This window comes from Gastrolobium bilobum, unplaced genomic scaffold, assembly GCF_033153095.1.
Source record: "Gastrolobium bilobum isolate Gb01-03AN ecotype WA unplaced genomic scaffold, APGP_CSIRO_Gbil_v1 utg2673, whole genome shotgun sequence".
Classification (NCBI taxonomy): Eukaryota; Viridiplantae; Streptophyta; class Magnoliopsida; order Fabales; family Fabaceae; genus Gastrolobium; species Gastrolobium bilobum.
This window is the reverse complement of record NW_026898407.1, coordinates 10,336-32,810: the sequence shown is the minus strand read 5'-3', so window position 1 is coordinate 32,810 and position 22,475 is coordinate 10,336. Positions and strand designations below refer to the sequence as shown.

Here is a 22,475-nt window from a genome sequence, read left to right as displayed (position 1 = left end):
GTCTAATTGCTAATATTTGATTTGCTACACCATTTAGCCAATAAAGTTAGCACTAGATTTGATTAGCATATAGGTAGACATTTTATTAGTTCTTTAGACAAAGTTATACTACTTATTGAAATTGCAACATACTCATCTACTTTGATTTTTTTTTTGTCAAGTGAATATACTGGTTATAGTTACACTTACCTATCTGCTTATTTTTGCTGCACAAATTAAAAAAAGAGTTGGATAAGTAGTTTGTATTAATATACTTGAACTTTTAACTACGCACGGAAGTTGCACGGTGCAAGGTACGACATTCTATTCTCTTACTTCATTCTAGTATATTAGGGCATATAGGGACCAGTTGCATTCTATTAAAATTGAAGATAAAACATCTAGCTAATTTGGTTAGCTTCTCTTGATTCTAATTCTAGATTTATCAAATATTAAGTTTACTTGACATAAAGATTTTTTTTAAATCCTAGAACACCTATTCACCCCCCCTCTAGGTGTTCATCCGCATCCTTATTAAAGAAGCCGCTTGCCCAACAAGTGGTATCAGAGCTTCGTGCTCTGAGTGATTGACCATTGCCAAAGAGTTAAAGATCTTATGGCTTCTTTCCATCAGGATATTCCTCTTGAGGGTGGTTCCACCAACCATCCTCCGTTTTTCAATGGGATTGATTGTCCCTATTGAAAAACTCGGATGCATATTTTTCTTGAGTCAGTAGATCTTAAAATTTGGTATAGTGTAAAGGAAGGATATCAGCCTCCAACAACACTAGATGACAATGGAAGAACTGTGCCTAAAAAACACACAGATTTCACTAAAGAAGAATTAGAGAGAGCTCAATACAACTCAAAAGCAAAGAACTTGATAGTTAATGCACTTGGTTAGGACGAATACTATCAGGTATCTTCATGTAAGACCACATGTGAGATGTGGCTCATTTTAGAAACAACCCATGAAGGTACTAGCGAAGTAAAGCGTTCTAAATAAAATGCATTATCTAGAGATTTTGAGCTCTTTGAGATGCATAAGGGTGAGTATATATTTGACATGCAAAAATGCTTCATGCATATAGCTACATCAATGAATGCTTTAAATATTTTCCATGATGATGAACTGTTAGTTAACAAAATTTTGAGATGTCTTACTAAGGAATGGGATGCAAAGGCTTCGGCTATCTATAAAGCTAAAGATCTCTCCACAATGTTCATTGCCACTTTATTTGAAAAGCTTCAGGAGTATGAGTTGGAGCTAAACAGAAGGGCTAATCGTGAGCTTAACAAGAAGAAACAAAAGAGATTAGCTCTCAAAGCTTCATCATCTCATTCAAAGGAAAACAAAGAAAGCATGCAAAGTAAGAAGATTACTGATACTTCATCAAGTGAATCAAGCACCAGTGAAGACGATGAAATGATAATGTTCGTGAAAAAGTTTAAGAAGTCGTTCACTAAGTTTTTCAACAACAAGTTCAAAAAAAGGAGAAAAAGGTATACTGGCCAAAGAAGAAAAGACAACAATTCAAGTAATGCAAACTCAAACAATGCTTGTTTTGAGTGTGGAAAAGAAGGTCACTTTCAAAAGGACTGCCCGAACAAAAAGACTAAATATGAAAATTGCAAGTTCAAGAAAGGTCAAGGAAAAAAGAAAAAGAAGGCCTATATGGTATTCTTGGATGCTTCATCAAGCTCTTCAAGTAGTGAAAAAGAAAACTTATGTTTAATGGCAAATCTAGAGGATGAACAAACTAAGGTATATTCTTGTCACTCTTCGAACTCCTTTAGTGATAATGTTTCATGCAATGATTCTGATTCTATGTGTGACACTAGTTCTTGTTATACTTCTTCTATGGTTGGTCCATTATATGATGACTTGTTGTATGCTTATAAATGTTTGCAAGTTGAAAATGAAAAATTAACCTCTAAGGTTGAGAAAATTAAAAAGGAGAAAAATGACTTGCAAAACAAAGTTGATAGTTTGACAACCATTGTAAATGATTTAATGAAAGACAATGACGATCTTAAAAATGAAAATCTTTTTATGATTTGTCTTGTTGGATCATGTGATAATGTGAATCCCCCTTCCACTATTTCATGTGTTAAATGTGTTGAATTATCTAATGAAGTGGATAAGTTAAAGATAATGGTTGATGGAATGACTAGTGGGAGAGACAATTTGAATGTCCTTCTCGGTAGACAAAGGGTTGAATCTACTAAATATGGACTTGGTTTTCAAAAATCTCCATTTGCTCAACCAAGAAAGACAAACCAGTATCCTCCTAGGTTCATGTCTAAGCTACCATTTAAGAAATGTACATATTGTTGCATGAGTGGTCATCTTGTATATCAATGCAATATTAAGAAATATGGCCTAAAAGGAACTAATCTTAAGTGGGTTCCTAAGAGGACTATAGATGTGGGCAACATTGCCTCAACATCCCATGAACCTCAACCTAATACATATAGCATGTTCTTTAGCCTCAAGGTAAAGAACATGATATATGTTCCTAAGAAGACTTAGTGAACATATATGTATCATGTGTCATGGACTGTTTTATTGTTATATTCATTTTGCACATGATATCTAGTCACTATTTGATATAAAAGAAGCATGTATGGACTGTTTTGAACTATCTTTTGATGCACATGCTTAGTATAAATATTGTGCTTAATTGTATCATGCTCCTACCTTAAAAATAATTTTATTAAAGTTGTTAAATCCCCATAAATCATTTATACTCAATTCTGTCCAACTTAGACAGCAATGATGTTTGTGAAAACTTCCCCTTATATAATGCTCATTTGTGCTTGATATTGCAATACTAATACATGGGACTATTGTGCTTTGGTGTATGTATCTATACTAACATGTAAGGACCCAAAAGTACAAAGGGTACCAATCGATGACTATATTTTCCTTATGTTGTAGGTCTGTTTTAGAGCAAAGAGCACGAAATGGTATTTGGATAGCGGTTGCTTAAGACACATGACCGTAGATCTTTCAAAGTTCTCAACATTTCATAGACGGGAACATGGTAATGTTTCCTACGGTGACAACAACAAAGGAAAAATTCTTGGCTATGGTAATGTAGGTAACTCTTCAACCATATTAATTGAGAATGTGTTGTATGTTGATGGGTTGAAACATAATCTCCTTAGCATTAGTCAACTATGTGATAAAGGCTTTGATATAAAATTTAATACTTCCACATGCATAGTTGAATCTAAGGATGATAAAAATGTTAGACTCATTGGACATAGATGTGATAACATTTATATGATTGACCTTGATAGTATGTCTTCTCTTGAACCTAAATGTTTGGTCTCTAAAGATAATAATGCATGGTTATGGCATAGACGAGTAGGACATATTAAGATGAGTCAACTAAACAAGGTGATAGCCAAAGATCTAGTAATAAGTCTACCTAAGCTTAAGTTCAAGAAGGATAGATTGTGTGATGCATGTACAAAAGGTAAGCAAGTGAAAACTTCTTTTAAAAGTAAAAATGTGGTTACTACCACACGTCCCTTGCAACTTTTGCACATGGATCTCTTTAGTCCTACTAAAACCAAAAGCTATGGTGGAAATTACTATGCATTTGTGATTGTAGATGATTACTCTCGATTCACATGGACTTTATTTTTGAAACATAAAAGTGATGCTTTCAATTCTTTTGAAAAATTAGCTAAAGTTCTTGTGAATGAAAAAAGTGTGAATATTGTTTCCATTAGAAGTGATCACGTCGGGGAATTTGAAAATCATGATTTTGAAAATTTTTGTGAAAATAACAGTATAAGTCATGATTTTTCTGCTCCAAGGACCCCACAACAAAATGGGGTTGTGGAAAGAAAAAATAGGACATTAGAGGAACTAGCAAGGACAATGCTCAATGATAGCAACGTCCCCAAACACTTTTGGGCAGATGCAGTTAGCATTGCTTGCTATGTTTCAAACCGTATTCTTTTTAGAAAAATCTTAAAAAAAAACCCCCGTATGAACTCTATAAAGGAAGAAAACCCAATGTTTCACACTTTCGTGCCTTTGGTTGTAAATGCTTTGTATTGAATAATTGAAAAGACAACCTAGGTAAGTTTGATTCCAAATTTGATGAGGGTATTTTTCTTGGTTATTCTTTATCTAGTAAATCATATAGAGTGTTTAATAAAAGAACTATGACTGTTGAAGAGTCAGTACATGTTAGTTTTGATGAATATTATGATCCTGCTAATGTGCCGAGAAGGGCAAGTGTTGAAGATGATATTGCAGGTGAATTCAAAAAAATTTCATAAAATGATCAAGAGGAAGCTCAAGCAAAACCTCAACAATCAATAGCTCCTCAAATTGAAGAAGAACCCCTACGACCAAGTAGAAGAGAAGCATTAAATCATCCGCTTGATCAAGTACTAGGTGATGTTAGACAAGGCCTAACTACTAGACGTTCTTTGAGAAATTTATGCAATAATTGTGCCTTTGTGTCTCAAATTGAACCTAGTAATATTCATGATGCATTAAATGATGAATTTTGGATTAATTCTATGCATGATGAATTAAATCAATTTGAAAGAAATTGTGTGTGGAAATTTGTTCCTAGACCTAAGCACCAACAAGTAATTGGAACAAAATGGGTGTTTAGAAATAAGTTGGATGAAAATGGAATTATTGTTAGAAATAAAGCTAGATTAGTGGCACAGGGTTATAGTCAGGAAGAAGGCATTGATTATGATGAAACATATGCACCTGTAGCTAGGCTATAAGCTATTAGGCTATTGCTTGCATATGCATGTGTGCATGATTTTGTGTTGTATCAAATGAATGTTAAAAGTGCATTTCTTAATGGCTATATTAATGAAGAAGTGTATGTTAAGCAACCTCCTGGATTTGAAAATTGTGAAAAGCCTGATCATGTCTATAGGTTAAAGAAAGCATTATACGGTTTAAAACAAGCACCTAGGGCATGGTATGATAGGCTAAGTAAATTTTTGCTTGAACATGCATTTATTCGTGGTAAAGTTAACACTACACTCTTTATAAAGAAAAAGCATGATCACACACTACTAGTACAGATTTATGTGGATGACATTATTTTTGGTTCTACTGTGCCCCTCTATGTGAAGAATTTTCTAAGATTATGCAGGGTGAATTTGAGATGAGTATGATGGGAGAATTGACATTCTTTCTTGGCCTCCAAATCAAGCAAGAAAAGGATGGCACATACATTCATCAAACAAAGTATTGCAAAGACCTCCTAAAGAGATTTGGGATGGACTCTGCAAAGCATATTGACACACCCATGAGCTCCTCATGTACACTTCATAAAGACGAACAAGGTAAATCAGTAGTTCTACAAAGTATGGAGGTATGATTGGATCACTTTTATATTTGACCGCCTCTAGACCTGATATTATGTTTGTTGTATGCATGTGTGCACGATATCAATCTAATCCTAGAGAATCCCGCTTAGCTGCAGTTAAAAGAATTTTTCGTTATTTAGTGGGTTCTAGTCAACTGGGATTGTGGTATCCTAAAGGATTTCCACCAAGCTTAGTTGGGTATTTCGATGCCGATTTTGCCTGATGCAAGTTGGATAGGAAGAGCACGAGTGTCACATGTCATTTGTTTGGAAACGCTTTAGTTTCTTGGCATAGTAAGAAGCAAGCTAGTGTAGCTCTATCCACTAGTATATAGCTGGAGGTAGTTGTGTTGCCCAAGTTCTTTGGATGAAGCAACAACTTCTAGACTATAATTTGAAACTTGAGACCGTTCCCATCTTGTGTGATAACACAAGTGCCATTAACCTAACCAAGAATCCCATTCAGCATTCACGCACTAAATATATTGATATTCGTCATCATTTCATTCGTGACCATGTTAGTAAAAGAGATGTTTAAATTAATTTTGTTGATACAACTAAACAATTAGCAGATATTTTTACAAAGCCATTACCTAGAGATACTTATGAAAGATTGCGTATGGAATTAGGCTTATATGATCCATCTTCTTGATACATGCACATTCATGTCTTATAACATGCTTTATTCATTGTGCCATATTATATATGCTTTATGTTATCTCATGCTACTAATTTTTTTTTGATAATGTCAAAGGGGGAGAAAATATGAGAAACAAATTGAGCATGTCAAGTGTAATAGCCTGTTGTATACCGGTATTGTTAACATTAATTATGATATTAAGCGCAGTTACAATCACAGCAATTCATTTATAAAAATGCGAGTAAACTTTTCCTGTTTATTACGCGAGCATTTAAAATCGTAAAAAGCGTAATAAATAAAAGCTGTGACCATAACTGTAAACTCTTGCGGAATACTTGTTTAAACTATTTTTATATCTTATTTTACTTAATACAAATCACTACGGGGTTCACATAAACTCACTTAGCTAATTTTTCACTTTTACGTTTTCTACCTACCCGAACATGGTTCGGTATATTCATTTAAATTCTCTCAATTTTCTTCGTGTTTGTCTCATATTTTGACATGTTATTCTACACTCAATTACCTCTCTAAGAAGCTATCACATGCTTTATTTAGAGCTCATTTTCTCCGGATATCGCCGTTTGAAGTTGGACAAGCGAAACTGCCAACCAACCCCAAAACAGCTTCAAACATCCCTCACTCCATGAATTAATGCAGAAAACTCACTCAACCAATTTCTCTCAAATTTTTATACAACAAACTATACACCTCAACCTTCAATTTGACATATCATACACTTAATGTGACTAAGAAACAAAGCGGGAATTAATTTCCCAAAAACTGCCATAAACAGCCCCTGCAAAGGTGCGTTCTGGACAGTCCATGTTCACAGGCTTCTACAGGGCTGCGTGCAACCCATAAAGTTTTCAAATTTTAACACAATGTAGAGGACATCTCAAGATTTAAAATGGCGTATGACATGTCCCTATCGGACCTTTGTGGAGGGACATATGCTCTCCCGAAGTTCGCCTAAATTCTGCCAATTCTACAGAAAATTCGCCAGAGTTTCCTTTGTTTTTGCAAAAATCTCCAAGTTTGCAAATTCTTTCTAATACCTCAAATGTACCTAATAACCAATGGGTGGCACACACAAGGACCAACAATGCCTTGGGGTACTTATAACCCAACTCAGTTTATAATTATTACACAATTCATACCATATTGCTCACTTTATTTTTTCTTAACTTATTTCAATCATCAATGTCCATTTACATGCATTTTCTAAACATACATATAATCATAATCTTAAAATAGGCCTATTTTCCTTTCATCGTATTACACATGCTTCAAATTACACAAGGTCCAAATACAATCTTTACAATTATCCAATTACAACATAATTCATAAATCTCCAAATGCTATAAAATACTTGTATCTAGACTTAGGCAAAATAGCATGAACAAATATGAACATAAACTCATCCTATAAATAAATACCATGTTCATGCCCTAAATCTAGTCTAGCCCAATGGCCATCAAAATGCAAAAGCATAAAGTCCTCCCACGACTCATCCTACGGGCTTCTTGCTCGCCGCTCCTGTGCCACTGCTACCTCCTGAAATAATGCCCCCAAGACAGGGTGAGATATACGAATATATCTCAGTAACCCAGAGGTTCTGGAGAATACTCCACCCAATGGCTCACTTCAATGCATATAAATAATATAAAACAACATCTTGAAAAACGGGATAAAGCAAGGGATTTAGAGAAATTGGAGATCATAGGAATATAAAATACGACGAAGCTGGAATGGTAGCTATCAATACCACGCAACGCCCTGCCTAATGGCTATAAGCCTACGGGTCTCATCCAAGGCGTGTTCCAAAAACATCCAACCAAGGTACCCCTCCCATCCGCATACACCCGAGACTTCCTAGTGTGCTCCTATCCAGATCACACACCACGACCCTAGGTCAACTGGAACTCCCTCTCGGATACCTATCCATTGAAAGTTCGAAATGCCCGAAGGCAAACTGTCTACTGGCCAGAGACTCGGTACCTATGTACCAACATACATACTATATGCATGATCATGTTGTTCTACATTACTTACATACATTTCCTACCATCACCCTCAACGGGCATGGTGGAACACACAAGGGGATCAAGTCCCAGTACCAAGAGGTTACCTTAATAAGCCTTTCCACTTAGCTCCAAAGTAGTATATTCTCTAAGCTCGTTACTCAACAGAAATGTCTACACAGAGGACATTCTCAATCACTTAAAACTCATACGAACATATGCAAGTTAACAATTATTCAAGCATTGTTCCACTCACTTACCTCAATCCAACTTGGTCCAAGACCAATGGTAATCCACCGACTCACGGTTCGGGATTCAACTCAACGTACGGCAACCTACAACAACCATGTACGAACAATCAATACACGGTAATTCTATCAAATTACGAAAACGTCAAAAATCCTCCCCTACACCATGTAGGTTCGGCCATTAAGGTGCAATTTTGCATTTTATTTTTCGAACTTTTCTTTCTCATTTTCTTAGGCATCCTTACGTTGCTGAAAGGCCATATCAAGTGTCGTTTTTCACTTTATGTCTTTTCAAACGTCGTTTTGCTTAATATTTTGCTCTATGTACAATTTAACACTAAACACTTCCAATTATTTTTCTGTTGATTTTCCAACCTTCCAACCACCACACAACCCTTCTAATTTCCATTTAATTACACAACACATCATTCAAATAATTTTTCAACACAATCTCCCCACTTTTTCCTCTACATGGCCGAATTGCACTAAGACAATTCCAAGAGATTTTCAATCCAATTTTAACCACTTCACACATCATACAATCCCATTATATCAACCTACAATCACGCCACAACTCATCAATCCCATCATAACATATTTCCAAAACTCAAAGTCTTGAAATCCTAAAAATTTTCCAAGTTAAAATTTCACATTTTTCATCAATAATTTTTATTGCATTTATGGATACTACACATCATTCTAAGACACATTCATGTACAAACATTTTCCATTTGAGCTATATAAACACATAAATCAACCAAGCCCTCTTTAGGGTTCATGAAAATAAATCATCAAATTAATCCATGAGAGGTGTTGAAATATACTCACAAGCTTGACCTAGGACCCCTCCAAGTGATCTCCAAGCAATGGCTTGAACACACAACTCCAAAATCACAAAAATCCCTCCAATTTTCGTGGCTGGTTTTGGCCCTTTTCTAAAAAATGAGAGGGTTTCAAGGGAAGCTAATCGGTGGGTTGTGTTCGGATGTTGATTTCCAACAACTTTGCTCACAAACTTTTCTTGATTCGGAGGTGTATTGAAAGAGTTATGAGGAAAAGAAATTTTGGAAGCAAATCTCCCCTTCCATGGAAGGCAAGCACGGTTTGGAGGAGAAAGGAGGAGAGAGAAAAATCAGATTTGTGGTGTTGTCCAAGTGACAAAGTCCACTTAAGCGAGGTGGGTCCCACATGCGATTTAACTTTAATCAATCAACTAATTTAAATCACCAATTCATAACCTACGTATTTTTCTCGTCCACGTCATATTTTTACTTCCTAAAAATACTAATTATATTTTCACGCTTATCGGTACAATTATACCGCAGTATTTTACATCGGAAAAATCACTATTCATCAAATTTTTCGAAACTTGCCTATCCACTCGATTTTTCGTTCTAAATCCATTTCCAGGGTTATTTTTATCATCTGAGACCTTCTACTTAATTTTTTATCTGTCTAGGGTTGCGTGTTGGCTAATTACCGTTTTGCCCTTTCTTTGTATTTTGGCCTATTTTTCAGGATTTTCACTAATCCTTCCCTTTAATTCTCATTTAATATTTTAATATTTGATTTAGAATTGCGACTTGTTATATCAAGTAGAGTTTATATTGATAGGGGGAGCTTATAAAATTTTAGATGTTATCTAACCTTAGCTACTAACTGTTTACTTGTCTCAATTTGAGTATATGTTGTCATAATCAAAAAGGGGGAGATTGAAGGCTCTTATGGACCACACATCAGTTAATGTTGTTTTGATAATTTCAAAGCTTGAATGGAGATTCAAATTGAAGACACTAGATACATAAAAAAAAATTAGGTTAGATTATTTTTTGTAAAACACTACTTATATCATAAAATATCTTTTAAGCTCCATTGCATAATGTGCATATTAAAATATCAAATTTGTAATAATAAAAAAAAATTATTATTCAATCTTTATATAAGTGAGAGTCTGTAGATGTATTCTTTTTATTCTCACCACATGATATACTTTAAGTGGATGTGGACATAGGGTGTAAAAATTTCAAAGAAAGCCAACCCACACCTAATAACATCAAAAAGCTACTTTACCTTTTTATCACCATATATAAAAGAAGTCAGAGACCTATTGCTTTCAGAATTCTAATTTTTACGAGACTTCTACATCAAAAAGTGACCTAGCACTCTTCTTCCATCCAAAATTTCCATCTTCAACGAGAGAAATTGTTTTCAAGAAAAACTCCTTACGCGCTGGACAAATCTTCAAACAAGGAGTATATGTGAAAAAAAGCCTTGCGAAGAACTTTTCTTGTTTTGAGCGTGCGCTCTCTGTTCAAGTTCATTTTTCACAAAAGAGACCAACACCTTGGCTTTCAATACCGATCAAATCTGTTTTTCAAGGTTCTCATCTTCATAATTTTTGGGAATTTTCTGGTATATCCTATAAACACTGATAATCTTGCATATCACATTATCGTGGAGCTTAATTTGATAATTTTGTGGCATAATTAGTGTGATAGGAATTTGTATATCTCTTGAACTTGAATTTTTTTTTGTACGTAATCTGGAATTTTGTGAGGTCTATAACCTGTTAGGGTCCAGCTTGAGATATCCTTGAGGCTTGGAGTGTGAGACACTATAGTTGTGGTCTCTTGAGGCAGAGAAAGGGTAGGAGCCCTTGTCTTTGGCCATCCTCAGCTCAAGGAGCTTGCTCAAGGCTTAGAGCCTTGTAGTTGGATAGGTTTAGGCCTATATTCCAGTATCTTGTTTGATTTCTTTTTGTAAATATTTTCAACTAATATTTGAACCAATCCTAGAGCCCCATTTCTGGACTTTAGGCGAGAAGTAGCCCACTTTGTGGGTGAACTCGTTAAATCCCTAGTGTACATCTCTCTAACTTCATCTCTTGTTATGTCTTTATCTCGTTTATGATACTCAAACTAAAGTGTTCACATCACTACTAGTTTGCATAAATACTGCTGGAATTTTGAGTTGTTACATTGGCTGAGATATAATTGTCATTTTATGAGTTCAAGGTTTATACAAAAAAAAAAAAATATATTGTGATTGCTTTACTGAATTTCATATTGATATTAATTTTGTAGTTCTGAAAGTATCTGTATTTTTCTTAGCACTTGGTAAAGTGGTCTTAGACATTTGATCTCAGTCCAACTGAATATATCTCAAATAGTAGTGTAAGTACTTGCTGTGCACTTAAAAAAAATAAAAAAAATTCTTAAATACTCAAAAAATTGTTACTTTGGTCTAATTGCTAATATTTGATTTGCTGCACCATTTAACTAATAAAGTTAGCACTAGATTTGATTAGCATATAGGTAGGCATTTTATTAGTTCTTTAGACAGAGTTATACTACTTATTGAAATTGCAACATACTCATCTACTTTGACTTTTTTTTGTCAAGTGAATATATTGGTTATAGTTACACTTACCCATCTGCTTATTTCTGCTGCACAAATAAAAAAAAGGTTGGATAAGTAGTTTGTATTAATATACTTGAACTTTTAACAATGCACGGAAGTTGCACGGTGCAAGGTACGACATTCTATTCTCTTACTTCATTCTAGTATATTAGGGCATATAGGGACCAGTTGCATTCTATTAAAATTGAAGATAAAACATCTAGCTAATTTGGTTAGCTTCTCTTGATTCTAATTCTAGATTTATCAAATATTAAGTTCACTTGACATAAAGATTTTTAAAAAAATCCTAGAACACCTATTCACCCCCCTTTTAGGTGTTCATCCGCATCCTTATTAAAGAAGCCGCTTGCCCAACAGAAAATACTCTCAAAAATTAAAAAAATAAGGAATTACTCTTTGAAAAATAGACTAATGATATCTACACAAACTTATATGAATATATTAGGAATAACTTCAAAAAACCCCTACAAGTTTCCTCAAAATCACTTAACCCCCTCCTTGAAATTTTTAATCATTTACCCCCCAACTTAATTTTTTTTTTATCACTTACTCCCCTAATTTTGATTTTTCATCCAAAAATTTGTTAACAAAGTTAAAATTTTTAAAAAAATACCAAAATTAACCTTAATAGAAAAAAGAAAAACATAATTTACTCACAAACGCAGTTTTAGACAAACTCACGTAAGCAAGACATGAATATAAATCAACGATTGAATCTTCCCTCTACTCTCAATGACACAGAAAACAACGAAATAGCACCTTCTGCATGTTTGCTTAGCAATATCATATGAATAAGGGAAAATCAAGGCATATATGAAGCACATAACGTAAAGCTTTTCAATTGTTGTGCAAGCAAAATAAAATGCGGCTCTGAATAAATTTATAAAATCAAATTTGTTGGTCATATAATAGTAGAAAAGCTTATAACAGAAAAGGAAAGATCTAAACCTGCTGAGATGATGCCTCTTTAACCATTTTATTTGAACAACGACACCAACAATTATGAGTACGATGTTTAATAGCAATGAGATTTGCAGGAAACAATTTTAATAATTACTAATTCTAACAAGGCTACTTTAAAGAAAACATTCTGTGAGTTCGTTTAAAATTGCGTTTTTCCTTTTTCTATTAAGGTTAATTTGGTTTTTTTTTTTTAAATAACTCTGTTAACAAATTTTTGGATGGAAAATCAAATTAGGGGGTAAGTGATAAAAAAATTGAAGTAGGGGGATAAATGATTAAAAATTTCGGGGAGAAGACTAAGTGATTTTGAGGAAACTTGTAGGAGAGTTTTTTAAGTTTTCCCAATATATTATGGGAAAAATGTTTATCCTTTTAAATGACACAACTTATATTATTTCACTCTCACAAAGAGGTGGGGCCCATACCTTTATTTTTTTGTCAACTATCTCTCCTCCTTTATCTATCTCTTTCTCTCTCTTAAAATGACACAACTTTACATCCTTTAAAATGACACACACTTTACCCATATATTATTCACATACATTGTCACATAGCAATCCAAGTGTAAGAGACAATTGTTGATCTCCTGTGTGAACCGAGATCTGAATATGATGGGTAGTGTTCGAGTTTGATATGTTAGCCAAATTTATGATGCGGAATCAAGGACTTGATGAGTATAGTTAAATCTTTATGTACTCCATGAATACAGGAATAAACTTGCATTTGAGGGGAAGCAAATGTGGCTTAGGACTCACATTTGAGGGGTAAAATATTAAGAATCCAAGTGTGAATAGTAAAGTTCTACATTGGTTAAAAATGTGCTAAATGAGCACTTGATAAATGAAATGACCAATAAACCTAATGCTTCAAGGATTTCATAGATGAGGAGGCAAAGTATGCTAAGCACGATGGTGCAAAGGATGGTGTGTTGCACTGAGAATACATGGCCCAAAATTTTGTTTTGTTTGTTGTACGTACCATCAAACCTATTTGAAGCTTATGTATATGGTTTTTGACACTTATCTATATGAGATTACATTTTGATATGATTCCTATGATTGAGCTTTGGCTTTTATTAATTGATTCATTTTATTCTTCGATTTCTACATTTATCATATTACAAACTGCCTCTTTATTATTTTCATAGGTTTTATATTCATATCAGTGTTTTATTTTGCTGCTACTGCTTTATTCTTGGGTTTCTTAACGATTCGGTTAGCCCATTGGCATACGATTAATTTGTTCTTAGGCTATTTTAAGACTTGGGCAAATGAATATGAGATTAATTTGTTCGAGTTTATTGATTTAGCCGTATTAACAGTTTAAGACTTTAGGAAGACTTTAGGATATGTTAAGCGAAAGATTTTTTTTTTTTTAGTAAATAACATTTTTTGTCCCTAACAAAAAAACACGGTCCTCACTTTAGTTCCTTACAAAAAAAATATTAGTCTCGAAATTCCTAACAAATTCAAAGTGGACCCATTTAGTTGAAATCGTAGTCTCTCACAAATTCAAGAAAGACCCACATTAAATGACCCACTTTGAATTTCATAGAGACCAACCGACTAATTTTTTTGTAAGAGACTAAAGTGGAGACCGTATTTTTGTTAGGGATCAAAAATGATATTTATTTTTATTTTTTATTTTTTTGGGTACACTGAGCGAAAGAAATTAGAAAGTTGCAATGAGGAAACATGAAGTGCTCCCGTTCGGAAGGCCCAATACAAATCTGCTGTCGCATAGCAAGGTTTATATATACCTTCTAGCTAAGATCCCCAAACTAAGACTTGCGTTTTGGGCCAGTGGTATGAACTATGAAGTCATGCTTCCATCATGGGGTTCCAGGTTTGAATCAAGGGTGTGTTTGGTACAGGAGAAATTTTTTGGTGACCGGGAATCATGATTAATAGGAATTCAGTAGAAATTGAGTTTACTTGGAATCTTACGAAAGATGTGTTTGGTTCGCCAAAATATTACCGGAAATATTGGGTAAAAATTACTGATTCCATATTTGGTTTAGAACGAAATATGACTTGGAATATGAGGTTATTTTACAAAAATAACCCCAAACTATTTTTACTTTTGTAATTGATAGATTGGGTCTAGATTTTTATGTGTATTGGGGTATTTTTGTCTCAAAATTTATTGTTGTGCTTTTCTTTCACTTGGTATTCTGATTGGTATTCCGAATTACCATATTATTTTTGGTAATCTGAATAGTGACTTTTCTTTATAAATCAAATTACCGGTAATCCTTGGATATCCGGGAATCGTAATTTATTCCTTCTACCAAACGTGATAATTACATTTACCAAAGAAGGATTACCGGTAATCCTCTCCAAAAACTTGAACCAAACACCAAGAGTCTAAAACTTTCGTTCCCTATATCCTCATTACCTTGGGTTTACTAGCCATGAAAATTGAAAAAGTTCAGGTCCAAGTGGAAATAGGGCCATGGCTCCAACTTTCAGCCCAATAAACAGAAATAAGGGAATTCAAGCAAATGGCCATGGTTTATCAGATCTCGAATTCTAGTCCTATAAATAAAGCTAATGGTCTTAAAATAGCCGTCCTCTATAATAGGTCGAACACTACTTGAATAGTTGAATTAGACTAATCAAATAATATATATATATATATATATATATATATATATATATATATATATGAGGTAGGATCTTTTGACACTTTATCTGATAGCCGTTAGTTAAAAAAAATAAATTGTGTCACATGTTTACAAATCAGAGTTGTTGATCTTTTTTTATCTAACAGCTCTCACATGAGGTGTCAAATTTCAAATTTGACACTGGTGTCAAAGGATCCTACCTCATATATATATATATATATATATATATATATATATTCGTGGATATGTTAAGAAATTATGTGTATTAATGAAAAATCGGATTTAAAACTGATATGTTAAGAAATTATGTGTATTAATGAAAAATCGGATTTAAAACTGATTTTCTTAACTTAATATATATAAATATATTAGAAACTGAAAATAATTCAGCCAAGCAAATTTGAAAGTTGATAATGGCTTATGAACATTTATCGTTTACTCTTATCATCATTTAGTTTAGTAATCTGCTACAAAAATCCATTCAATACAAAAAAAATACACCGTACATAATTTGTCATACGTGTTAAAGATTCATCAATGCATGCACAAAGCAACACAACAAACTCAAAACTTAATAATGGGTTATTAGCAAGAATGCTTACTATGTCATCATAATCTAACTTAGGTACTTGCGAATAAAATGCACGCAATACCATAAAGTTATTATACATAACCATTTATGCGCATTTTGCATCGTAAATCACCTATTTTAACTACCATAAAATAAAACAATATATTAATCCCATGGAAAAATGTAAACATATGTAGGGGACTATTTAATATCGGTTTAAAAAAATTTCAAAGTATAAATTGATTCCCTTCTGATATTGCCAAAAATTAACACAGGCTGATATTTTACGTATAAAGAATAATAATAAAATTTCTCATGTTTTGTGAGGAAAACTTTTATAAAAATTTACTATTTATTATCGTAATAATATTACAATAATATTATATTATTATTTTTATAGGTTGAAGAGAAAAGGTTAATTATTCATCAGTTTCAGAATTAAGAGAAATAAGAGTGTGTAAAAGATCCAAATTAAATCAAACCAAATAAATTCAATGTATAAAAACTGGTTTTTTAAAATACTTTTGTAACCAAACGGCTTTTTATTCTTTGGATATGGATCAGATCATGATCTATAAAAAAATGATTTTGAAGCCATACTGTTACAATCGATTGTGACGTGACGGAAAAAAATTGAAATTTACCAATGTTTAGTTTGGAAAAATCTTTTTGTTTAAGAAAACTAATTCTTGAAAACAGAAATAAATTTGAAAGTCGATTATGAGCTATGGGTGGGACACGGGACACGACACGACACGACATGCCGATACGTTAATTTAAAAAAATATATTTCGACACGTTGCGACACGTTTTGATATTAAATAATATTTTTAATATATATAATATAATTTATATTTAATAGATATAACAGTCCATAATAAATTATATAACGAATCAAATATTCAAATTTCATAACATAAATATAAACAAAAATAATTTTTCGTACCTTGTTAATTTTTCATATCAAATTTCACAACAACAAAATTTGATTTATAAATGCTTTTTTATTTTTATTTAATAAAATAAAATTAAGACTAAAAAAAATGTGTTCGAGCGTGTCCGAGTGTTGACCACGTGTCAGAAAAAGTTGACTATGTGTCGAAAGAACGTGTCGCTGCGTGTCGGAGAATTGAAAACGTGTCTTAAGATATTAACCGCGTGTCAAACACGTGTCGGAACGTGTCGAAGCGTGTCCGTGTCGGACATATGTCCGACACGCCTTTTTTCTAAAAATTTGCGTGTCCGGGTATTGGAGATTATGAATATGAAAGGTGTTACCACCTTATATCATCCATTTTAAAAAATGGTTACATTAAATTAATTATGTGAATTATTAATAAAATTTTAAATATTTATTACCCGCAAAAAATTAAATAAGATTGATTATTGAAAAAGAAAAGTAATCTTTGAAAAATTATTTTTGGGCTTAACATGAAGGGCCCTGCTTCAACGTATTTTTTTTTGCAAAAGGAAATTCAAAGCTACGTCGTTCTATAGAAAATATTTATGTATTGATTTATTTTTATTTTGAAAATAATTTTAAGAAAATTCATTTGAAAGTTTAGGATCATCAAACTGTCACGGCTATAATAATCCAAAAAGATAATTACATGATTAACAAGTTGTCTCATCTTAGTTAATCTTTTTAAAATAATATGATATTTATATTTAACAGACATATTGTATATTCATATCATGTGCTGATTTTTGTTGAATTATTAACATATAACATGTTTGACCAATATTTATATGCATATATAATTTTTTATAAGATTTATAATTTTGATTTATAATATACGCATAACACTTAATGCAGAAAGAAAAATAAGTGTGTTTGTAGCGTTTCTTGATGAAAATCCGGTGATGTTAAAAATAAAGAGTTCCTCGCTGAGAATTCGGAGATATTATTCCTCACTGAGAATCCGGAAATGATACAAGAAAACGTTATAGGCAGTCAAAATATATTGATTATAGCTTGGGAAGTCTTTTACAATTGGTAGAGCCCCATCCAATCTGCTGTTTCTCGTTGTCATAAATCACTACCTTATCTTGTAAAGAGATGTCTGTTCAGAACAGAAGAATATGTATTACAATCAAATTATCAAATTAAAAAAGATAACGAAAAATTAGTATCCCTTATATTTCATTAATGCCTTACCTCCAATTATGTTGATATTTCCTAGTCCTATTTCAGTGCCATTTAGAATCCCCAAGCAGGCATTGCCATGTTTCTGAAAAAAAAGACAGCATGTTAAGACAATAGACACATAATTTCATTTCTTACCATTCATTAAAGAGGGAGAGAAAGTAGCTCATAGTCTTCAAAAGGAGCTCACAGTGACAATTAGATAAGCTTCCGGTGGTAGTTGCAGCTGGGAATTCCTTGATTTTGTGAAGCTCAGTGTTAGGGGCTTAAAATTGTTGGTGACATCACGTAGAGATTTGAAAGGCTTTGCACCCTTCCAACAAATTGGTAGTGATCGATCCTCAACTGCTCTATTCAAAGGCTTCCCCTTTAAATCATTAGTAACCTGAATCATGAATTAAAGATTACTAACTGAAGATGGGAGGTGATTATCATAAGAGCCAAATAAGAAAATGAAAATGATATATATAAGTCTTTTTTAGTTTCAATCTTACAAGATCAATAATAGCTTTATAAGCCAGGGAATTGAGGTATGTGTAGGAGCTCCCACTATCAAAGATAAGTTGAAGACCTTTAACAGAAGTAGGCTTTCCATTGAACAACAGGTCTGCTGGACCTGAGCTGTAGTGTTTTCTGAAACAAAGATTGTGTATAAAGTTAGGTTCTCATGAGTGGCAACATCTCAGATGGAAACAAAATAACATTTATTTCAACACTCACTCGGAGGAACCCTGCAGCATTGGTGTCCAAACAATTCCAGATGGGGGAATGAGGCCATCTCCAAAGAATAAAAACCCTCCTCCTTGCCCACTTAAGCAGTGGCCCACAACATTGCGAATCAGGCCCTGAGATCGAAGCTGGGACAAAATGCCTGTCTTGCCATTGCCAAGGCCAAGAACCCCTGCTGTGGAAGGTGCCGAGGAAGGACCAGAGTACTTCTGATCATATCCACACCTATCATGCAACACACAAACTCATGATTAATTGTTTTCTATATTCAAATCCGTAACCTTACTGTCACAAGGAACAACCTTATCATTTGATGATATCCATGCCTATCATGCAACACACTAACTCATAATTAATTGGTTCTTACACTCAAATCCGTGAACTTCCAATCATAAAGAAAAGACTCACCCAAAGGCCAAACCAGGGCGTATAGAAGAGCCATTGGCGAATCGGAGAGAAACATAGTCTCGGACTAGCACACCAAAAGATGATCCATGGTCTGCATACTGAACCTCGTAGTGACATTGCTCAGTTGGGGCAGCACATTGATGGCCTGATAATCCAGCACACAAGGGATCCGCGCATTGCACAAGGTTTTTGTGAGGTTTATAAAGTTGATGGCGAGGCTGCAAATAAACCAGGTAAAGAACCGAGGATCAGCATAAGATGTCCGGTTAGTAATAACTTGAAAACGACTTCAGAATGTTCTAATGTAGAACTTACTTTTGTGCAACCTTTACATGGTGCATCACACTGAACCCAAGTGAGATCACTACCGGAGTCAATGTCTAGGTCGTAAGGCTTTGGGGGATTGCCAATGCCCAGGGACACCGTGTAATGCCTGCATCAAGAGAAACGTACAGGTATAAATGTATAATTCAAGGAATTATTATAAAACTTGACCCGAAAGTGAAATTCAGTTCTAGAAAATCAACCACCAATCCACCATGTTGCCATTATAAAGCCACTATGAACCAAAAAGGGGCTACATTTATATATTAAAACACTTCAAATATATATATATATATATATATATATATATAATAGGGGAAGAAAGTGGATTATTTTTTTAATTTAAGTTTAAAAAAAAAAATATATTAGTTTATGTCTTTTTCTCGTTTAAAATGATATAACTCTATATTGGACATAACTTATATTTTTTAAAAGTACAAATTTTTTTTCACACATATATATATATAGTGAACTTTTATAAATTTTATGTACTCCCGGAAGTATGTACATAGTGTAACCTAATGTACTTACAGGAATACATGGTGTAGTTAGTAAGAGTTTGTAAATATAATCCTCTCCGATATATATATATATATATATATATATATATATATATATATACTTTGAAATCTATTAAGAGAGGGTTTTGACCATGGAAACCCATAAATGTAACGTGTGTTATAAAAATTACCAAAAACAAAAATTAAAGTGAGGGATGGGTCAGTCAAACAATGGAAATGAAACTGTTATTTAATATGATAATATTAGTTGGGAGCATCGTAACCATTAACAAATAAATTGATAATTTTGTAATTTTCAATCCTTAATATTTCTTTTTATCTCATCTTTTATCATGTTAATTCACCTATATATAGTTAAAATCCTCCCGTACGACACATATATGTTAAATGGGTTTAGTGTGTGTCATTCAAAAGGACACGAGTTGTGTCCTTTTAGTGATTTACACAGAGTATGACCGGTCGTACTCTATGTAATTTTGAAAAGTTACTTTTTTTTTTTCAATTTACACGTCAGCGATGTGACTGGAAAGAGAGATAAAAAAAGTAATTTTTCAGTTTTACACAAAATAAGACCAATTATATTTTGTGTAAAACACTTAAAATGACACAAACTTACATGTTAAAAAAAATCCTTCTTTTTCCCGCCGTATTAAATAACATGTGAAAGCATTCAATTCAAACAACTTTTTGTAAATTGTTCTTTCACTAAAAAATATTTAGAAATTGAATAATGGGGCCATTCAACGAAAACTAGATGAATTCGATACGCACGAAGCGGGTTCTGAAATTTCCTGCGAAAAGAACTAGTCAAAGACAAATAGTGGACCCGATGATTAAATGATATGCAATCCTCAAACATCACATGATAACATGAGAATTAAAGGAGGGGAGCAGAATCAGCATCCAGATCAGAAAAAGTTTCAGTTTTTTCTTATACGGGTTATATAGAAAACGTTGCAAACGATTAGCACAGCTCAAATCATAACAAAACCACAAGTTCAAAGCTATCCAATAAAACCAGAGCCCAGAAAACGTAAAAACAATAGTACAGAAAGAATTAGAGAATAATAAACAATAAGCAAGTTGATACTAGTTTAAGACTTAAGTTTGATGAAGAAATCAGAGGATATATAACATACCCAAGTGGATAAACATTTCCATGAATCGGGAAAACGGCAGAGGAACCAAAGGAATTAGCAACCTTCGTGATGTTGAGGGGATGTATGGCTTCTGAGAAAGAGGATGGGAAAATGGCAGAAAGGAGCAGAAAGAGCAAGATAGTGGTCAATGGAACTCCCCTGTTTTTCACATCCATCTTCAAAAAAGAAAAAAGGGAAAAGAGGGATTGGTTGAATCAATCAAAATCAGGAATCGTAATCAAAACAAAATGGATGAAATGAAAAAGGGGAGGAATTTCGACACTGATGCAGAGAGGGAGCTAACTCTAGCGTGTCTGTGTCTGCTCGTGTGTGAGAGACATTGTGTTGTTTTATAGGGACAGAAAGTCCACACACGACGAGTAATCGCCATTTCATTAGAGGTTTTTATCGAAAAGAAATTGTTTATTTTTCTACATAGACTTGTGTTGCTAAGGTATTCTAATTGTCTTAGTTGGGTTACTTGTTTTTTTATGATAATTTATTAAGTGTTATTATTAAGTGCTTTTTATTTTATATAAGTTATTTATATTGAGCTAAAAAAGATATTGTTTTTAAGCAAAAATTAATATATTTTTATAATTATAATTTATTTTAGAATTATATTAATTTTTTTCATTATAATTTTTTAACGCAAAATAATATTTTTTTTAAGATAATGTAGATAATTTATCTAGATTCACCATAGATACATTAAAACCTATTCTTAATTAATAAATATTTAACAATTAATCAAAATATTATTACATTAAAACAAAGAAAAATGATTTGTTTACAAACTTTTTTTTATAAATTACACTAATTATAATCTGTCACACACTCTTAATTGACGTATGACTTGTTATATTTAGTATAATTTATAAAAAAAAAATTTATAAATATAATCTTCTCCTAAAACAAAATGTCCTCTTTATAAATTTGGGTTTAAAAGTTGGATAGTGAGAAAAAATTTGGAAGTTTCCTCGTGGGATGCAGGAAATAAACGCGTTTGGAACGCGGAAGGTCCTCTCTGTTTTCAAGATGCTGACGGGGGGTGATTGAATTAACACCACAGAATTTGATCCTAGATATAAATTATTTGCTTGCTAAGAGGCTCACGAAGATTAAATATGAGTTTAATTATGTCTTCTAGATGATTGAAAGGTTATAGGAAATCAATGAGTTTGGTTCCTGATTTAAACAAATGCTATATAGAGTGCCATTAGAGAGGTGTTGTATTATATAGTAAAAAATTTATATAAAAAATATTGCTATGGTATTATATTAACTAAAAAGTAATGAGTAGTTGATTTTGGAAATCAACGCGTTCAAAATTTAAAGAAATGTTATATAAGAATTATTACAAGGATATCAAAT

At 33.0% G+C, this 22,475-nt stretch overlaps 1 protein-coding gene across 1 annotated transcript; it reads right to left on the bottom strand.

Annotated features, from left to right (window-relative positions):
- Positions 1-17,774: 17,774 nt before the first annotated feature.
- LOC133315855 (aspartic proteinase Asp1-like) lies at positions 17,775-21,311 on the bottom strand. Its single transcript, XM_061517533.1, has 8 exons — positions 21,102-21,311; positions 19,433-19,550; positions 19,118-19,335; positions 18,701-18,934; positions 18,475-18,613; positions 18,171-18,365; positions 17,993-18,065; positions 17,775-17,897 (listed from the first exon to the last, which is right to left on the bottom strand). The coding sequence occupies exons 1-8, from the start codon at positions 21,275-21,277 to the stop codon at positions 17,803-17,805; spliced, it is 1,248 nt and encodes a 415-aa protein (XP_061373517.1). The 5' UTR covers positions 21,278-21,311; the 3' UTR covers positions 17,775-17,802.
- Between the last annotated feature and the right edge of the window lie 1,164 nt (positions 21,312-22,475).